Below are 15163 nucleotides of genomic sequence, written 5' to 3'. Positions count from 1 at the left end.
AGATTTTTATATTTAACCCAGAAGCCATTAAGTCCTTTTATAAGAGATTAGTAACAGGTTGTTAAAGATCAAGGCTTATGTGCTTATATATATATATATATATATATATCTTTATATAAATAAATTTCCCCCTAAGATTGGTTCAGAGATTCAGTAATAGATATCTCAGAAGGGAGCACAAAACACTATGCCATAGCCATGCTGCCAGACCCCATGCCAGGCTGTTTCATTCGGGGTACCCTGGAGGTGGGGCAGGTGAGGCCCCTCCCTGACCCAAGGGACCCAGCCTCAGCAGCCACAACCCCCCAGAACTCAACTACCACCATGCTCATGGCCAATCTCTACGTGCTTGGATGAGCCTTAACCACGAGTCAATCTATCCTGGACTGCACAGCTGCAAATGCGGCCATGCAACAGCTCATACTTTACACCACAAAAATACCAAGAGTAGCACACCATATTTTATTGGGTTTGAAGTAGAACAATCTTTTGAATGGCTCTGTTTTTTTCTGAGCTGGAAGCTGGCTCTCGGCTGAGGACTTTGAAGAGAAAGGCAGGCCTGGAAAAAGTGGGATGTGCATCTGATGAACTGAAATCTCTGATCCTTGGTAAAAGAAGGAGGACCATTATATCTCTCTTTTTTAAAGTGTAATTTTCCCTTGTTGGGGGAAAAATGGATTCTGGGCCTGAAGAGAGAGTACAGGGGTTAAGGCAACCGTGGCTCAATTTCAGACACTCTCATGGTCTCCTGAACACCCCCCACGAGTCATCCCTGAGCACAGAGTCAGAAATGATTCCTAAACACCACTGGGTGTGACCCCGCCCCTGTCTACCCTCTACTCGGCTCAAAATGGATTCTGACCCAGAGTAGTCCATGACTCAAATGTGATCTCAAGCGCATGCTTCAGCACGCTTTTTTTTTTTTTTTACTTTTCTGTTATGTGAAATAGAATTTCTATTCCGAGATCTGTCAATGGGATGAATATCTGTGGTGATAGATTTTCCATGTGTGTGAAAATTAATGTGAAAGAAGAAAGCGGGAGGTTATTTCAACCAAGAGTGGCTCCATCTTTAATCTGACCTATTGTTGCTGTCATTACTCTGTTGTGGACCATGTGCAAAGTGGGTGGAGGATGCGGACCAAGGCTCTGCGGGTGAACTGCATGGGCCTCCTCCCTAACATCCTTTCTCTTCTCCTTGCAGATGCAGAAGCATGGAGCTGAGCTGCAGTGAAGTACCTCTTTATGTAAGTTCCTAAGTCTTCAGGGCTAAGTGACCCTTTCTTAGATTTCTTAGTCAACCCATGTGACAAGTAGGGAGAAATGTTTTGCTCGCTTTTGAGTGGAAGCTTTTGAAAAACAGCACACTGAGTGTTAGTGTCTAGTTCAAGTGTTTGCACAGGGCCTTTTAAAACTTGTTGGCTTCTGGTTCCAGAGTCTGGGTTTTTAATTATGTTACCCTCCAGCTCTCTTTTTTTTAACTGCATCGTTTCTGGACTCAATTATTCATTTACATGGATGATGAATGTTGGACACATCTGTGGTGATTTCCAAATGAGTTTTTGAGTGTATGTGTCTTTTGGGGAAGAGTGAATTCAGTAATAAATGTCAGCGAAATGCAAGAAATAGGAATTCAAAGAGAAATATACCTGGACTGATAGGGAATCAGGGGTGGAGTGGGGGGAGTGGGGGTGGGGTGGGGGTGGGTGACGGAATCCAAGAAGACCCTCCTAGTCAGTCATACCTTTTGTGTTCAAGGATTCAGTTATCCAGAACAGTCATTAGGAGTATCAGGGAAGTGAGCCAGTTGCCTCTGTGTATGATGGCAAAATGGCAGATGACTCCATCTACCCTCCCTGTTTCAGGGAAACTCTCCCTATTTGGAACCTGACTGTACTGGTGGGGTTGGCAAAGTGTGTGGGAGCAGGTGACCTTTGAGCCATCAACTCACAGAAAACAGCAAGAAGATTGGGTCTAGACTAAATCCATGACCTCAATTTGAATTTATACTTAATAGAATGAAAGGAACTGGAACAAATTTAATCAGAGTCCTCATTCAATTAAAACACATTGTTTAACTCATTTACACACTTCACTGCTCAGGATAGACCACCCTCTTTCTACACCCCTGCCCCTCCCCGCACATTTTCCTCTCACACATACCCCACTCTACCCACTCTAGTCTCTGGAGGAAGACAAAAATGAAGAAAAGTAAAATAAAAGGATTTCAGAATAATAAAAAAAATTGTTTCCCTGTCTCCTGACTTCTAGTACTCTCTTTAGATTGCAATTTGCAGGTCATAAAATGTGTCTGTAGCTGGTTGGGCTCAATCCAGCTGTAATTATAGATTAAAAAACTGGTTCAAGTCTAAATTTAAAGTACTCTCAAGTCCCTTTTGTACATTCTTCTTCCTTTAATCTATTCACTTAACTCTCCTCCCCTGTCTTAAATCTAATCTACAAACCTAATCATGATTTAAAGGGGAAAAAGCAAAGTCCAGGCAGCATTCCAATGTAGCTAATTTGAACTCAGACCTGTTGGATTATCAGTGGACCGAGGATGAGTCAATGCACATTCCCTAAAGGGGAAAAAGAGACCTTTTCAGACCAAACATGAGGAAACTTTCCTCTCCTAATTCTCGATATTTAATAATTGAAATAAAAAGAAAAATATAAAAGTGCTACTAACCATATGCTATTTAAAATATTCTACTTAGGATAGTCTATTTTATTAATCATAAAGGTAAAGGTAAAGGTAAAGGCCCTCCCGTTGATCGTCGATTTTGCTTGAGCGGGCCCAGTAACGTCTCCATTGGAGACTTTGTTGTTACTGTGTCTGGCATATCCAATACTATCAGTAGCTTGCCGGGCTCTCCGAGAGGGGCGGAGGAATCGAACTCGGGTCGGCCATGTTGGCCGCTTGTAAGGCGAACGCCCTACCCGCTGTGCTATCGCTCCAGCCCCTTATTAATCATACTTTATTAATTAATCTACTTTATTAATCATAAAGTAGAGTTTTCCTTATGTTAGCCTCTCTGAAATTGAGATATCTTACACTCGTTCTGTGTCCTGGTGGAACTCATGATGTCACTGTCATCATCACCTGTGCATGTGTGACCTTGGCCATAGCAGCTTATACAGCTGCTTCAGGTGACATGTGCAATGCTGGTATGAATATGAGTTGTTTTAAAAATGATTTCACCATGATTTGGCATGAAAAGCAAAGTCATTGTGTTTATAGCAAGACATGGAAGTGGCAGCATAATGCAGCATAGATTTTGCATAAAGTTAAGACAGTCCTTTCAGTAAGCTTAAAACATTCTAATGTCAGAAATGGCAATTTTTCTTTTAGTAGTATATAAAATATATATTATAATTGAGAGTATCTTAGATAAAAGACGTTATTTATATTTAATGTAACAGGCTCTTTTTATATGTGTGTATATACACACTTATATTTTATATAATATATTAATGTATATTGATATTACTATAATAGTTAACCCGCTTTTTTTACACTTAATATACCTAAGCAAATGTTACTGTAAACTGATCCAAGCCAACAGGGCCACTTAGGCATGTTCAATAAGAGGTTAATGAAGGTTTATAATGAAAACAAGCCACGAAACACATTCCCCTGAACAGGTAACATGAACACAAAGTAGATGCAGAAATTGTACTATAACTTATTTCTCTGTCTTTCTAGTTTATTCTAGTTTGTTACAGTATGGTTTATAAATATTTTTCTCTCTAACTTAATATTAAAACTTCATGTTTAATTCTATCATCCATGATAAACTCTCCTGAAATTTTGGTAAATATTTCTCCAGAGTTTTGTTTGTGTGTTTCTGTTGAATTTTATTGTTGGACATTTTGGAAATTTTGATGAGAATGTGTTTTTTCATTTGGCTGTGATAATATATTGAGTATATTCATTTGGTGCTTTTTATAGATTTGTGACAATTTAGTTTTGACTTGTCCTTTTGGAAGAAAATTGAATCTGGCAAGTAGTAAATTAGGGGGTAACTACCTAAAAAATATCTAGAAATTGTGACTCATCTGTAATATATTGAGATGATATGCTTAGTGTTATTGTATAATTTAAAGATAATTGTATGCTAGTGTACTGGAAAAAATCTCATTAAGACAAGGTTATGAACATGTTTGTCTTAAAGAAAATTAGGTTAAGTAATAGAATAATGATTATGGAGAAAAAACACACACAGCAATGAGCCCCTTAACTTCTGTCCACATTTGTGCTCAAAGATCTTCCTGGTGATATTCAGAGGACTATATGTAGTGCCGGGGATCGAAGCAGGGTCAGCCATGTAGAAGACAAGCACCTTAACTCCTGTACTGTATTACTAGCCTCCATAGAGCTCATTTTAAGAAAAATTTTATTGTGAGCACAAAGCATGAACTTATAATAATTTTACTTTATATCCCAGTAAGCTTTTGCAATTTTTTCCCCCCAGAAAGGTGCAATTTCTGATTCAGTAGTGCGGTAGAACTCTGGGGATTATTTGTAGGAAGAAGATTCTGCATTGGTACTTGGGGGTGCAAGAATTTTCCTGACTCAGGCGAAGACTAATTTTGAAAATGAACCATGCAGGTCCATTGAGTTGTTCTGGCAGGAAACGAGAAACACCACCCTGTAATAAGATTAATGAAGAAGCAGGGGTTGACAAGATTGACTGCCAAGAGTTTTATAATATATATTTTTCAGAACTTAGAGAAGTGAGCAGTGCAAATTCAATTTTTAACCTCTAAGAAGCTTCCTTACCCATGCTTTAAGGAACATTAAGTCAGTAGCCCTGTAAAGCCAGGCTGTATTTGCCCCCAAGAGGAAAAACAGCAGAGACATGCATTCTATGATTACGTTTTTGGCTGAGTGCTAGCATGGGTGTGTTTTTAGGCTAGTGAAGAGTTGAAGAGACGAAGCTAGAGAAGTATGAAAATCTAGAAAAGTATAATTCAGAACTAACATAACTAATCAGAGACATTTTTTTTACCTTCAAACACTTTAACACCGCTAGTGTGCTTGAAAATTTTATTATGAAAGTTGTTAAATTATTTCTATTTTGTTTTATTTTATTGCTCTTAGTCTTATTTTCTAAGATAGGAAATGATGCAAATATAGTTTAAAAGGAGAGATTTTTTCTTTCTAATTATTTGAATGTTGAGAGAAAAAAGATTGTATTCACCACCTCAATGAATGGCAATTCAGTTGGTCAACATTTTTGAATATTGTTTTTAAGATACAAAGGAAAAGATGCTAACCTTGAAAATGATTCCTGACACTGCAGATGGTCCCCTGACGGTCACCCCCACTTCCTTCCCAGGAGTTGGCACTGAGCTCTCAGTAAGGAATAAGTCCCGAGTACATCTGAGTATGGCCCTAAAACTATTGTTTTCTCAGGACCAGAGCAATAGTGCAGCAGATAGGGTATTTGCCTTCTACACGATTGATCTGGGTTCAATCCTCAGTATTCTACATAGTTTCCTGAGCACCGCCAGGTATGATCCCTGAGAGCCAAGAGTAAACCCTGAATATTGTCAGGATGACCCAAAAAGCAAAAAAAAAAGTTTTCTCTAAGTTTTGGTAGATTGAGATAGATTTGAGATAGACTTTGTAAAACAAATACAGGTTATAGTTTTTTACGCAGAACATCCAACATTTTTCATATTATTTTTGTATGAAATATAATATTATTAGCACTTTCCTAAATATCTTTTCAGTTCTATGAAAAACCCCAAAAGAGTACTTCCTTGAAAAATTGCTGGTTCCCAAGATTCCCCCCTTCTTTTCTAAAATGATAGCTTTATTTTAAATAATGCCTGCTCATCATAGAAAGTAGGTAGAATTATCAAGAAGCGAGTGCAGATTACTTTAATTTCCCCCCTCTTTTTGTTGTATGTTTTTTTGGCCCCACCTAGCAGTGCTCAATGCCAGATTCCTGGCACTGTGCTCTTGGTGGGGATCTGGAGACCATATGAGGAGCCCAGAACACAACCTGGGTCAACCGCATGCAAGACAAGCACCCTACCCACTATACTATCTCTACTGCCCACTTGAAATTCTTTGATGGAACTTTTACTCATATTTTAGTGACTTTTTAGAAGAAATTTTTCCTGCATGCATTTTCACACACTTTTATCAAAAGAGTGATGAAAAATTGTTACCTTTGATGCTTTCCCTGCTGGTTCCCTTGATTTCTTATTAACATTTCACTCACCTAAGACCTACTGAATCAGGTCCTCTGGGGATGGCAGCCAGCAAACAGTGTTAATAACTTTCAAGTGACTTCCATTGGCATTAGAGAAGTATGTATTTTCTACATGGTTTTTATTCCCAGAGCCATCTGCGTACTTGTAAATGCAAACTTTAATAGAATCATTGAAAAACAAAAACTGAGTTTCCAACTCAGCATAGTTCCAGCTTTGTAGAAATGCTTCCAGTTTTTCAGGCTCAGCTTTAAATCATTCTTTTTCATGTCTGGGTGTGGATCAAACAGTTTACTGTGGACGGGTATTCACTTTGTTGTAGTTCTTGGCAATCACGAACAATTATTTGCCAGATACCCTTGTTCCTTTGTTCTTCTCTGATACTTTCATCTCTAGGGATAGATTCCTCCCAAGAGTGGGCAGGATGAAGCATATATATATTTCAAATTTTAGTGTATTATTTTGCAATAATATATAATAGTTCTCTTTAACAGTTTTCAGAAATATTTAATATCTAGTTCTTAAGCTTTGATAACTGAATTTGAGGGGCCATGTTATTTTGATCGTGCCACGAAAGATCAGAATGTCATGTTTTATTCATTTTTAAAGTTAAAAAGTCTTCCTTCCTTCCTTCCTTCCTTCCTTCCTTCCTTCCTTCCTTCCTTCCTTCCTTCCTTCCTTTCTTCCTCCTTCTCTCCCTCTCTGCCTATTGCCTCTCTCTTCTTTCTCCTCTCTCTCTCCCTGCACCCCGAGCCCCCTCCCGGATCCCTTGGGTAATATGAGTATCTAACTCTTAGGGATTTTCCTAACATCTGCAGAGGGTGTGCCTTTGACCCTTTGCGTGTGGGCTCTTGCTCTCCACCCTTCAGTCGTGTTGTTGAGTGTTCATGATAGCAACTGACAGAGAAAGAGATAATTTTTCTCTGGAGGCTGCAAACTGTAGAATCACTGGGCTGGTGGTTCTGACTTCAGTAGCTTGTTGCCAGTTGGATCTGAGCAGCTTCCTCACTCCCTTTGCATTTTGTGTTTTCTTTTGTTCTGAGTCACAGTATCCTGCTGTGTTTGCTCCCAAGTGCTGCTGCTTATGGTAACATTGCATGCATCAACTGAAGATGTCCTGTGATGGTTAGTGATCTGATCCATACTCCAGGTCACAGAGCTAAGCCCCCTTTTATCTCTTATAGCTTGGGTGTAGCTTCCTTGAAGAGTTGGCCATGCACAGGCCTTGGCTCTAGCATTCTGCACTGGGGGAGCCTGAGGACAGGGCTGAGAGCTTTTCCTAACCCAGGGAGGCAGTTTCCTATTGAGGTGGTAAATGACTTGGGGGCTTTGTTCTGCCATCACCTGGCAGATGCCTCCTTCCTGCTGCCCGTGGCCCATCAGTGCCCTCTGGCTTCTGGTTCCTGTAGAAGGAAATCCTGTCCTCCAGATGCTGTCCCTTTTCTGCTGTGGCTCTGCATGCTGTGATGCTGGGCCCAGGATCTATGACTTGGAATCTTGGTATAGACTTTTTTTGCCAGGTCATTCTCATAACACAGATGGAGGAATTAGAATACTAAGAGGAAGAATGACTACTTGACAGATTTCAGTCAGTTGGGTAGTTGGTCTGACGTTCAGGATTTTAAAATTTATATCAGGGTTTTGTTGTTGTTATTGTTTTGAGTCACACTTGTGATGCTCAAGGGTCAACACTGGCTCTGCACTCAGGAATTAGTTCTGACAGTGCTTGGGGAACCATACGGGATGCCAAAGATGGAACCCAGGTTGGCCACGTGCAAGGCAAACACTGTACCCTCTGTACTATTGCTCTGGCCCCTGCATCAGAAATTTCTATGAGAGTGTCTAATGGTAGATACTGCAATAAGCCTGGGGTTTCCCCTAGTTCACTGCATCATTCAGAGGCTCTTCCCTATTTTTTCCTTTTCTTCCCTGAAGTCTCCCCTTGAGCATTATGGCATGAAGAGTGGGGCTGCTTTCTGGACCATCAATTCAGGTGTCTTTCTTGTTGATATCATTATTATATTTTTTAAATTTTTAGTGAAATATTTTTTAAGACCATTGTAGATTCACAAGTCTGTGTAGGAAATCATACAAAGATTCCTTATACCCTTTCCTGGTTATTCCCAGTGATAACTTAACATGACAAGAGTCATTATTATTTTTATTTTGTCCAACTGGAGGATGCTCCCCTGGTCTTCAAAGGCTTTCAAAAACCTGGGCCCAGGAGTTACTAGCCCATGGCTCCATCAGATTCTCAGCTCAAGTTAACACAAATGTCATTGGTGTCGGTGTCAAGCATGGAGAAGGGTGTCCTTTAACAGTACATGTCAGGGGATTTTTGCCTGAATCAACTTTTATGCCATGTGTTTTCCATGTGCAAATGTGCCTGCCCCCAACAACACCTCACGTGTGCCTCCTTAAGCGCTACTACCTTCTGGGGTGTCTGTGCTGCCCCCCTTGTAGAGTTCCACTCTGCTCGTGGCTCTTGATTTTTGTTTTAACTTACAATTGATTGAAGGTTTGTAATTTACAATATGTTAAAGATGGTTTCTTGTCTACCTAATTCCAACATGGAATTAGCACTTAGACTGACCTTTAACTACTTGCTCTGTCTGTTCTTGCCTGTTTTTCTTTTTAATATCTTTTTTTTAGTCACACCCAGCAGTGCTTATTCCTGATTCTGTGTTCAGAGGATCAGATGCTGTGCTGGGGATCTAACAAGGTTCAGCCTTAAAGCACACAGCACCTGTGTGCTGTCATTCTGGTCCCAGCCTTTTGGCCATCCCTACCTGTCTTTCCTTTTTCTACCTTTTCTTATTTTCCTTATGAGGGGGGCAAACAACCCCTCCTAGGGGCCCATTGTAGTCATTATTTTACCTCCAGTTAGAGGCCTTGAGATGTCAGTTCCTTTGAACTCTTGAGCTGCTGCAAGAGACTACTTGATGATTCTGGCAAAAACAGAAGGAAAAAAATAATTTCTTTGACTTTTGAGATGTTATAAAAATTCCCTGTGAGCTTCACCCTTGTTCAAATTCTATAAAGAAAAGGATTCTGGAGCCAGAGCCGGTAAAGCATTTGCCTGGCACAAAGCTGAACTGGGTTCAATCCTCAGTATCCCATATGGTCCCCTAAGCCCCACCAGAAGTGATTCTTGAATGCAGAGCCAGGAGTAAGCCCTGAGAACTGCCAGATATGGCCCCTAAATTTTAAAAAAAGGATTTTCTTCCTTTGGTCCTAGGGTCCCAGTGCCCCATTACCTATCATTGTCTGGTGTTCTTCCCCATTACCTATTATTTAGTACACAGATCAGACTTTTGAGGTCAAATGTATGACTATAGGAAACTGCCGAAGATCTGTCCCCCACATCCATCTTTGAAATTATTCTCTGGGAGTGTGAGGTGGAATTGGGGTGGATGTGTGTCAACTGTACTTACAGCCATATTTCAGTGGCAGCCCCCACAACTTTGGATAATATGCAGCCTTGATTTTTTTTAAAATACAGAACTTGAAGTAATTGACATTTTTGCTCTGTTTGGTTTGTTAAAATGTCTTACCATCTTAAGCAAGAATTTTAGGCATGATGGATATGAGTCAGATTTTTTTTCTGGGTGAACACTTGGTAGAAGAAATAAGATGTGATCCAGTTTAAACATTTTATTTACTCATTCTGGCAAGGCAGCTCTTATAAAAGGTGTGATATATAGTGACTTTAAATTATCAGCTCCTTCCCTCACTCTTGAGGCTGTACATGTGTGTATTGAATGAATTGTCTCGAACTCCTGTCTCCTTGTCCTCTTCATAACTTGATAAGTATGTTTTGTGTGTGTGTGTATGGGGGAGGGCGAAGGAGGGGGAAGGGCTGTGGGGGTGTTGTGAGTATCATTACTTAGGGCTTATTCCTAGCTTTGTGCTTAAGGATCACTTCTAGCTGTGCTTGGGGGACCATGTGCAGTAGCAAAAAGGGCTGACTGTGTATATGGCAAACACCTTAATTCCTGCACTGTCTCTCTGGCCCTGACAAAACTGGTTTTTAACTTTGCCTTGATAGAAATTCATCTCTGGAGATCACTCATTTTGCTCTTGCCTGATCGAAGGTGTGTGTTTGTTTTCCCTCAAGTTCACATTTAGTGGAATGCACTATTCCTGGCCCTAAGGATAGAGCAGAGAGGGGAAAAGAGCAAGATCCCAGAAGCTGCTCTCTCGAGCTCTGTGACGAGTGGAGAGATGGATGGTGAGTCGGCAAACCCATAAACAAGTAGGAATTCCAGACGCTCACATGTGGGGAGGGCAACCGAACAGTGTGATAAGAGCAAGTATGATGTAGTTGTGTGACTCTTTAGATAAGGGGGCAGCCAGGATCCCCAGAGAGCCTCTAGTAGAAGGACCAGGAATAACAGAGACCTTGAAGTAGGAATGAGATTCTTGAATCTGACAGCAAAAGGCTAGGGAAACAGATACATTTGGAGGGTGAGGAGAGTCAGAGGTGGGCTGGGCAGGCCACAGAAACCTTTGGTGGCCAGGATTCATGACATGAGACATTGGGGGATGGTATCTCAGTGATAATGTCGCCCAAGGCGATTTATATTTCTGAATGCACTCTCGGTACTCTTTCCAGTTCTCTTTGTTGTGCTTTATTCTCTTCTTATGGGGGCATCCCCAGGGCCCACTCTATCCTCCAGAGCACTCTCTCTAGACAATCTCCTGTGTCCTTGTTTCACCCACAGCTCTTTCCTGAGGACCCCACACACAGACCCTTCCTCCTCAACTGCAGTCAGTCATGGGGCTTCTTCTGTTGCCAGCTGGACTATTTGCTTCCCACTCAAGGATCCAACATTGACTTCAAATCTAGATTGTTTTATTAGCTACCCCCTCAAAAAAACCCCTACAAAATCAACAGCATTTTTTCAAGTTCTTAATTTGCTCCTACCCCTATTTCTTTTTTTTCCTCCCCTATTTCTTACATCCTGTCATTCTTCCAGATGCCCCAATTTAAAAATTGGAGTTTTCCCTTTATCTTCTGTGATAGATTAAGATATGCTGTTCTTTTTTGTTCTCTCTTTTCTCTCCTCTGCATGTATCTTAATTTATCTTTTGGTTGTTGCTTTTAGCTTGTTTATACTTGCCATTTTGTTAGACTTTGTGAACACTTTGTTTCCTTCAAATATTGATTATTTTTCTGCATTCAAGGCAAACACCCTACCACGGTGCTATCGCTCCAGCGGCTGGAGCGATAGCACAGCGGGTAGGGCATTCGCCTTACAAGAGGCCAACACGGCCGACCCGAGTTCGATTCCTCCGCCCCTCTCGGAGACCCCGGCAAGCTACCGAGAGTATTCGATATGCCAGACACAGTAACAACAAAGTCTCCAATGGAGACGTTACTGGGCCCGCTCGAGCAAATCGACGATCAACGGGAGGGCCTTTACCTTACCTTACCTTTCTGCATTCATTTCTTGGCCCTGGATTCTGTGTCCTAGTCAGATTATCTCCCAGGGTCAAGGTGAGCTTTCTTTATTCTCTGGTTTCTGAACTTTGCTCAAGCAAGGAGGACTGTGGTAACAGAATGAGATAGATAGCTCCCACTTTGTAGTCTGGGCTACCATTTTGGAAGAGGCTTCCTCTGACATGTTAGCAACAAACAAGAAGGATATTTTGCTCCTCCATAGCATCTTGAACTCAGCCTGTGATGAGAAAGATTAAACTTTCTTTCTTAAGGAGTGACCAGTTGAAAGAGAATAATGACTTCCTGCCTTAAAAATGAATCGGAAAGCCAAGAGATAGCGCAGGACTTAAGGAACTTAATGCAGCTGTGGTCAGTTCAGTCCCTGGCACTGCATATGGTCCCCTGAGACCCATCACGGCACATCCCTGAGCACAGAGCCAGAAACAATCCTTGAGTACTGTGAAATGTGGCTCCAAACCCCTTATGCCCTGAAAAAAGAATTAGAAAAATTAAATTAAAATGCCCTGAAATAAGATTAGCATGCACATTTAAGCTGGTTAAATTATTTGGAGTAAAAGACCCTTGAGTCCCATAGCAAAGCTCAAATAGTTCTAATATAGCTACCAATTAACTGCCAAATACTGAACAGTGTGTTCCTTAATAGGTTTGTATTTAATTGTTAGAAAATACACATAGATAGGAATGATCTCTGTTTACAGATAAGAAAACTGAGCCTCAGTGAGATGGTGTTCCTTCATCATTTATTTGGACCAGGTACTATGATTGGCACAGCACTGAGTGAGGTTTGGCCATTGAGCCGAACAATAGAGGAACTTGGATTTGAATGCTAGCACTTCTCCTCAGTCGAGGGCATTCACAGTTATGTAAGTATTACTTCCAATCAGGCACAGACTTGTCAACTTTTGTAATATCAAAGTACCTAGTGAATAGCCAACATACTGTGGATCTCTAGTAATTTTTGCCGATGGGATTTCTGGAGTATTGCAGCAAGGAGGCAGGTTTGCTTTCTGATACTTTTGGGAATGTTCCAGACAATGGATCTAGCTGAGGGCAAGTGTGAGTTCAATTCAGTGGTTAAAATGGTTGACGATAAAGATATTGCTTGCTTGCAGATGTGTGTGATATTATACAACCCCCTTGAGCTCTCTTCTCTTAGCTCTCATTGACAGTCAGTCTTCTTCCTAGCCCTTAGTTATTTCATGTGTTGTTTCATCTACTTGGGACTCTGGCTTCCTCTACCTTGGTACAATTTTTAATTTATAGATTTAAATGTAGATGTTACCCCTTCAACAAAGTCCTCTATATGCCATGTTTTACATTCGGAGGGGCTTTTATCAGTTTTTGGTGCATATTCTATTAAACTTGTGAACCAGAACAGTTTATAGTTAAAAATAATATATAATATATAGAATATATATTATTTTATAAAAATATTTTTTATAATTTTTAGAAAATAATATATATTCTATATATTATTATTATATATTATATATATTTTTTCTGCTTAGGGAATTTCCCAGGCTGAATTCTATGCCACATTTAATAAATGCTTGCTGAATGACCACTTGGTTTAAATTTAATTCCATTCAGTCCAGACTGTTTGAGGTTCATCCTGGAGCACTCTTCAGTTTTGTTTGCGTATTTCTATGCTACTGTGTACATTTTTTCTGGCAAGTATGTGACCCTCCCTATTTTGAAATGGGGGCTGTCATATTAGTTTCTTATACTCCCACTGAAAAAAGAATCAGAGCGACGGTGAAGCAGGAAGGAGCTTTGATGAAATACTTTGGAAGTTAGGAGAGCTTTGGGTGAAAATGTCCCAGCACTTTAATCTTAATTGTGCAGGTGTTGTATGAGATATGACATAGTACAAAATCACATAGTACAAAATTAAGGATTTTTGGTGTGGTAGGTAATTCCTAGCTGAGAATTATAATTTAATGAATAAAATGTTCTGTGATGATAGTAGGAAGTGAAAACCTTGCCCCCTCTGGCAGAATATTTCTGAAGAGTTACTACCACAGGGAAGATGATGTCAACCATGTCACACAAATTTTTTCTTACCCCTTTCATTGGCTTTCTTTACTCATATCTCACAAAACTTATTATGATATTCCCTGATTAAACCTGTTCTGGGCACGTAATATTATCCAAAAATTTTTTTCTGCAGTTATTTCAATAGACTTTTTTGTTTATTTTTGGACCATACATGGCTGTGGTCAGGGCTTGTTTTTGGCTTTGTGCTCAGGGATTACTCCTAGTGGAGCCTGGGGAATCCTATATGATGCTGGGATAGACCTGGGGTTGGCTGTGTGCAAGGAAAAGTGCTTTACCCTACTCTGTCTCTCTAGTCCACCACACAGTACTATTCAAGGTAGGAGGTCAGGGTTCGTGTGTGTGCTTTCATTCACATGACCAATTTTTTAATGCCAAATTAGGTATAAGCAAGGACATATCTGGGTTTTGTGGGGCCTGATGTTTATCAAGATTTAGGGATATTTTAAATAAATGGATTATTAAAATTATCATTATTAATTATTACAATTATTAAATTATTAAAACTAGAATACAAAATTATGTCAAAAGTGGGTAGAATGAGAAATTGCAAAATTAAAACATACAAATTCAATGGCTAAAAGGCACATGAGAAAATGTTCCACATCATTAATCATCAGGGAGATGCAGATCAAAACCACAATGAGATATCACTTCACACCACAGAGACTGGCCCATATCCACAAGAACAAAAGCAACCGGTGCTGGCACGGATGTGGTTAGAAAGGGACACTCCTTCACTGTTGGTGGGAATGCTGACTGGTTCAGCCCTTTTGGAAAACAGTATGAATGATTCTCAAAAAATTAGAAATTGAGCTCCCATTTGATCCAGCAATACCACTCCTCGGAATATATTCCAGAGAGGCAAAAAAGTATAGTCGAAGTGACATCTGCAATTGTCTGTTCATTGCAGCACTCTTTACAATAGCCAGAATCTGGAAAAAACCTGAGTGCCCGAGAACAGATGACTTGTTAAAGAAACTTTGGTACATTTTCACAATGGAGTACTATGTAGCTGTTAGAAAAGACGAAGTCACGAAATTTACATACAAGTGGTACTACATGGAAAGTATTATGTTAAGCGAAATGACACAGAAAGAAAGGGATAGACATAGAAAGATTGCATTCATCTGGGGAACATAAAGCAACAGAATAGGAAACTAACACCCAAGAATGGCCGAGATTAGTACCAGGAATTTTACTCCTTGACTTGGAGGCCCCCCAACCACACATACTAGGGGAAAAGGGAGCTCAGATAAAGAGGGGAACACCAAATAAAGGTGTTGGGAGGATCCTCCCAGGCTGGGAGAAGCATGCTGAAAATAGACTATAGACCAAACATGATTGCCACTCAATGTTTCTTTTGCAAACCACAACACCCAAAAGGAGAGAGAGAACAGAGGGGAATGCCCTGCCACAG

At 40.3% G+C, this 15163-nt stretch overlaps 1 protein-coding gene across 1 annotated transcript in view; it reads left to right on the top strand.

Moving 5' to 3' along the window:
- The window catches only part of ARHGEF28 (Rho guanine nucleotide exchange factor 28), a 364650-nt gene that overhangs the window by 73232 nt on the left and 276255 nt on the right, over positions 1-15163 (top strand). Inside the window, exon 2 of the mRNA XM_056112429.1 lies at positions 1204-1246. Coding sequence (XP_055968404.1) covers positions 1214-1246 — 33 coding nt within the window. The 5' untranslated portion in view covers positions 1204-1213. The remainder of the gene's footprint in view (positions 1-1203; positions 1247-15163) is intronic.

Source organism: Sorex fumeus, unplaced genomic scaffold, assembly GCF_029834395.1.
Source record: "Sorex fumeus unplaced genomic scaffold, SorFum_2.1 ptg000018l, whole genome shotgun sequence".
NCBI lineage: Eukaryota > Metazoa > Chordata > Mammalia > Eulipotyphla > Soricidae > Sorex > Sorex fumeus.
This window is presented reverse-complemented; position numbering and strand designations above follow the sequence as displayed.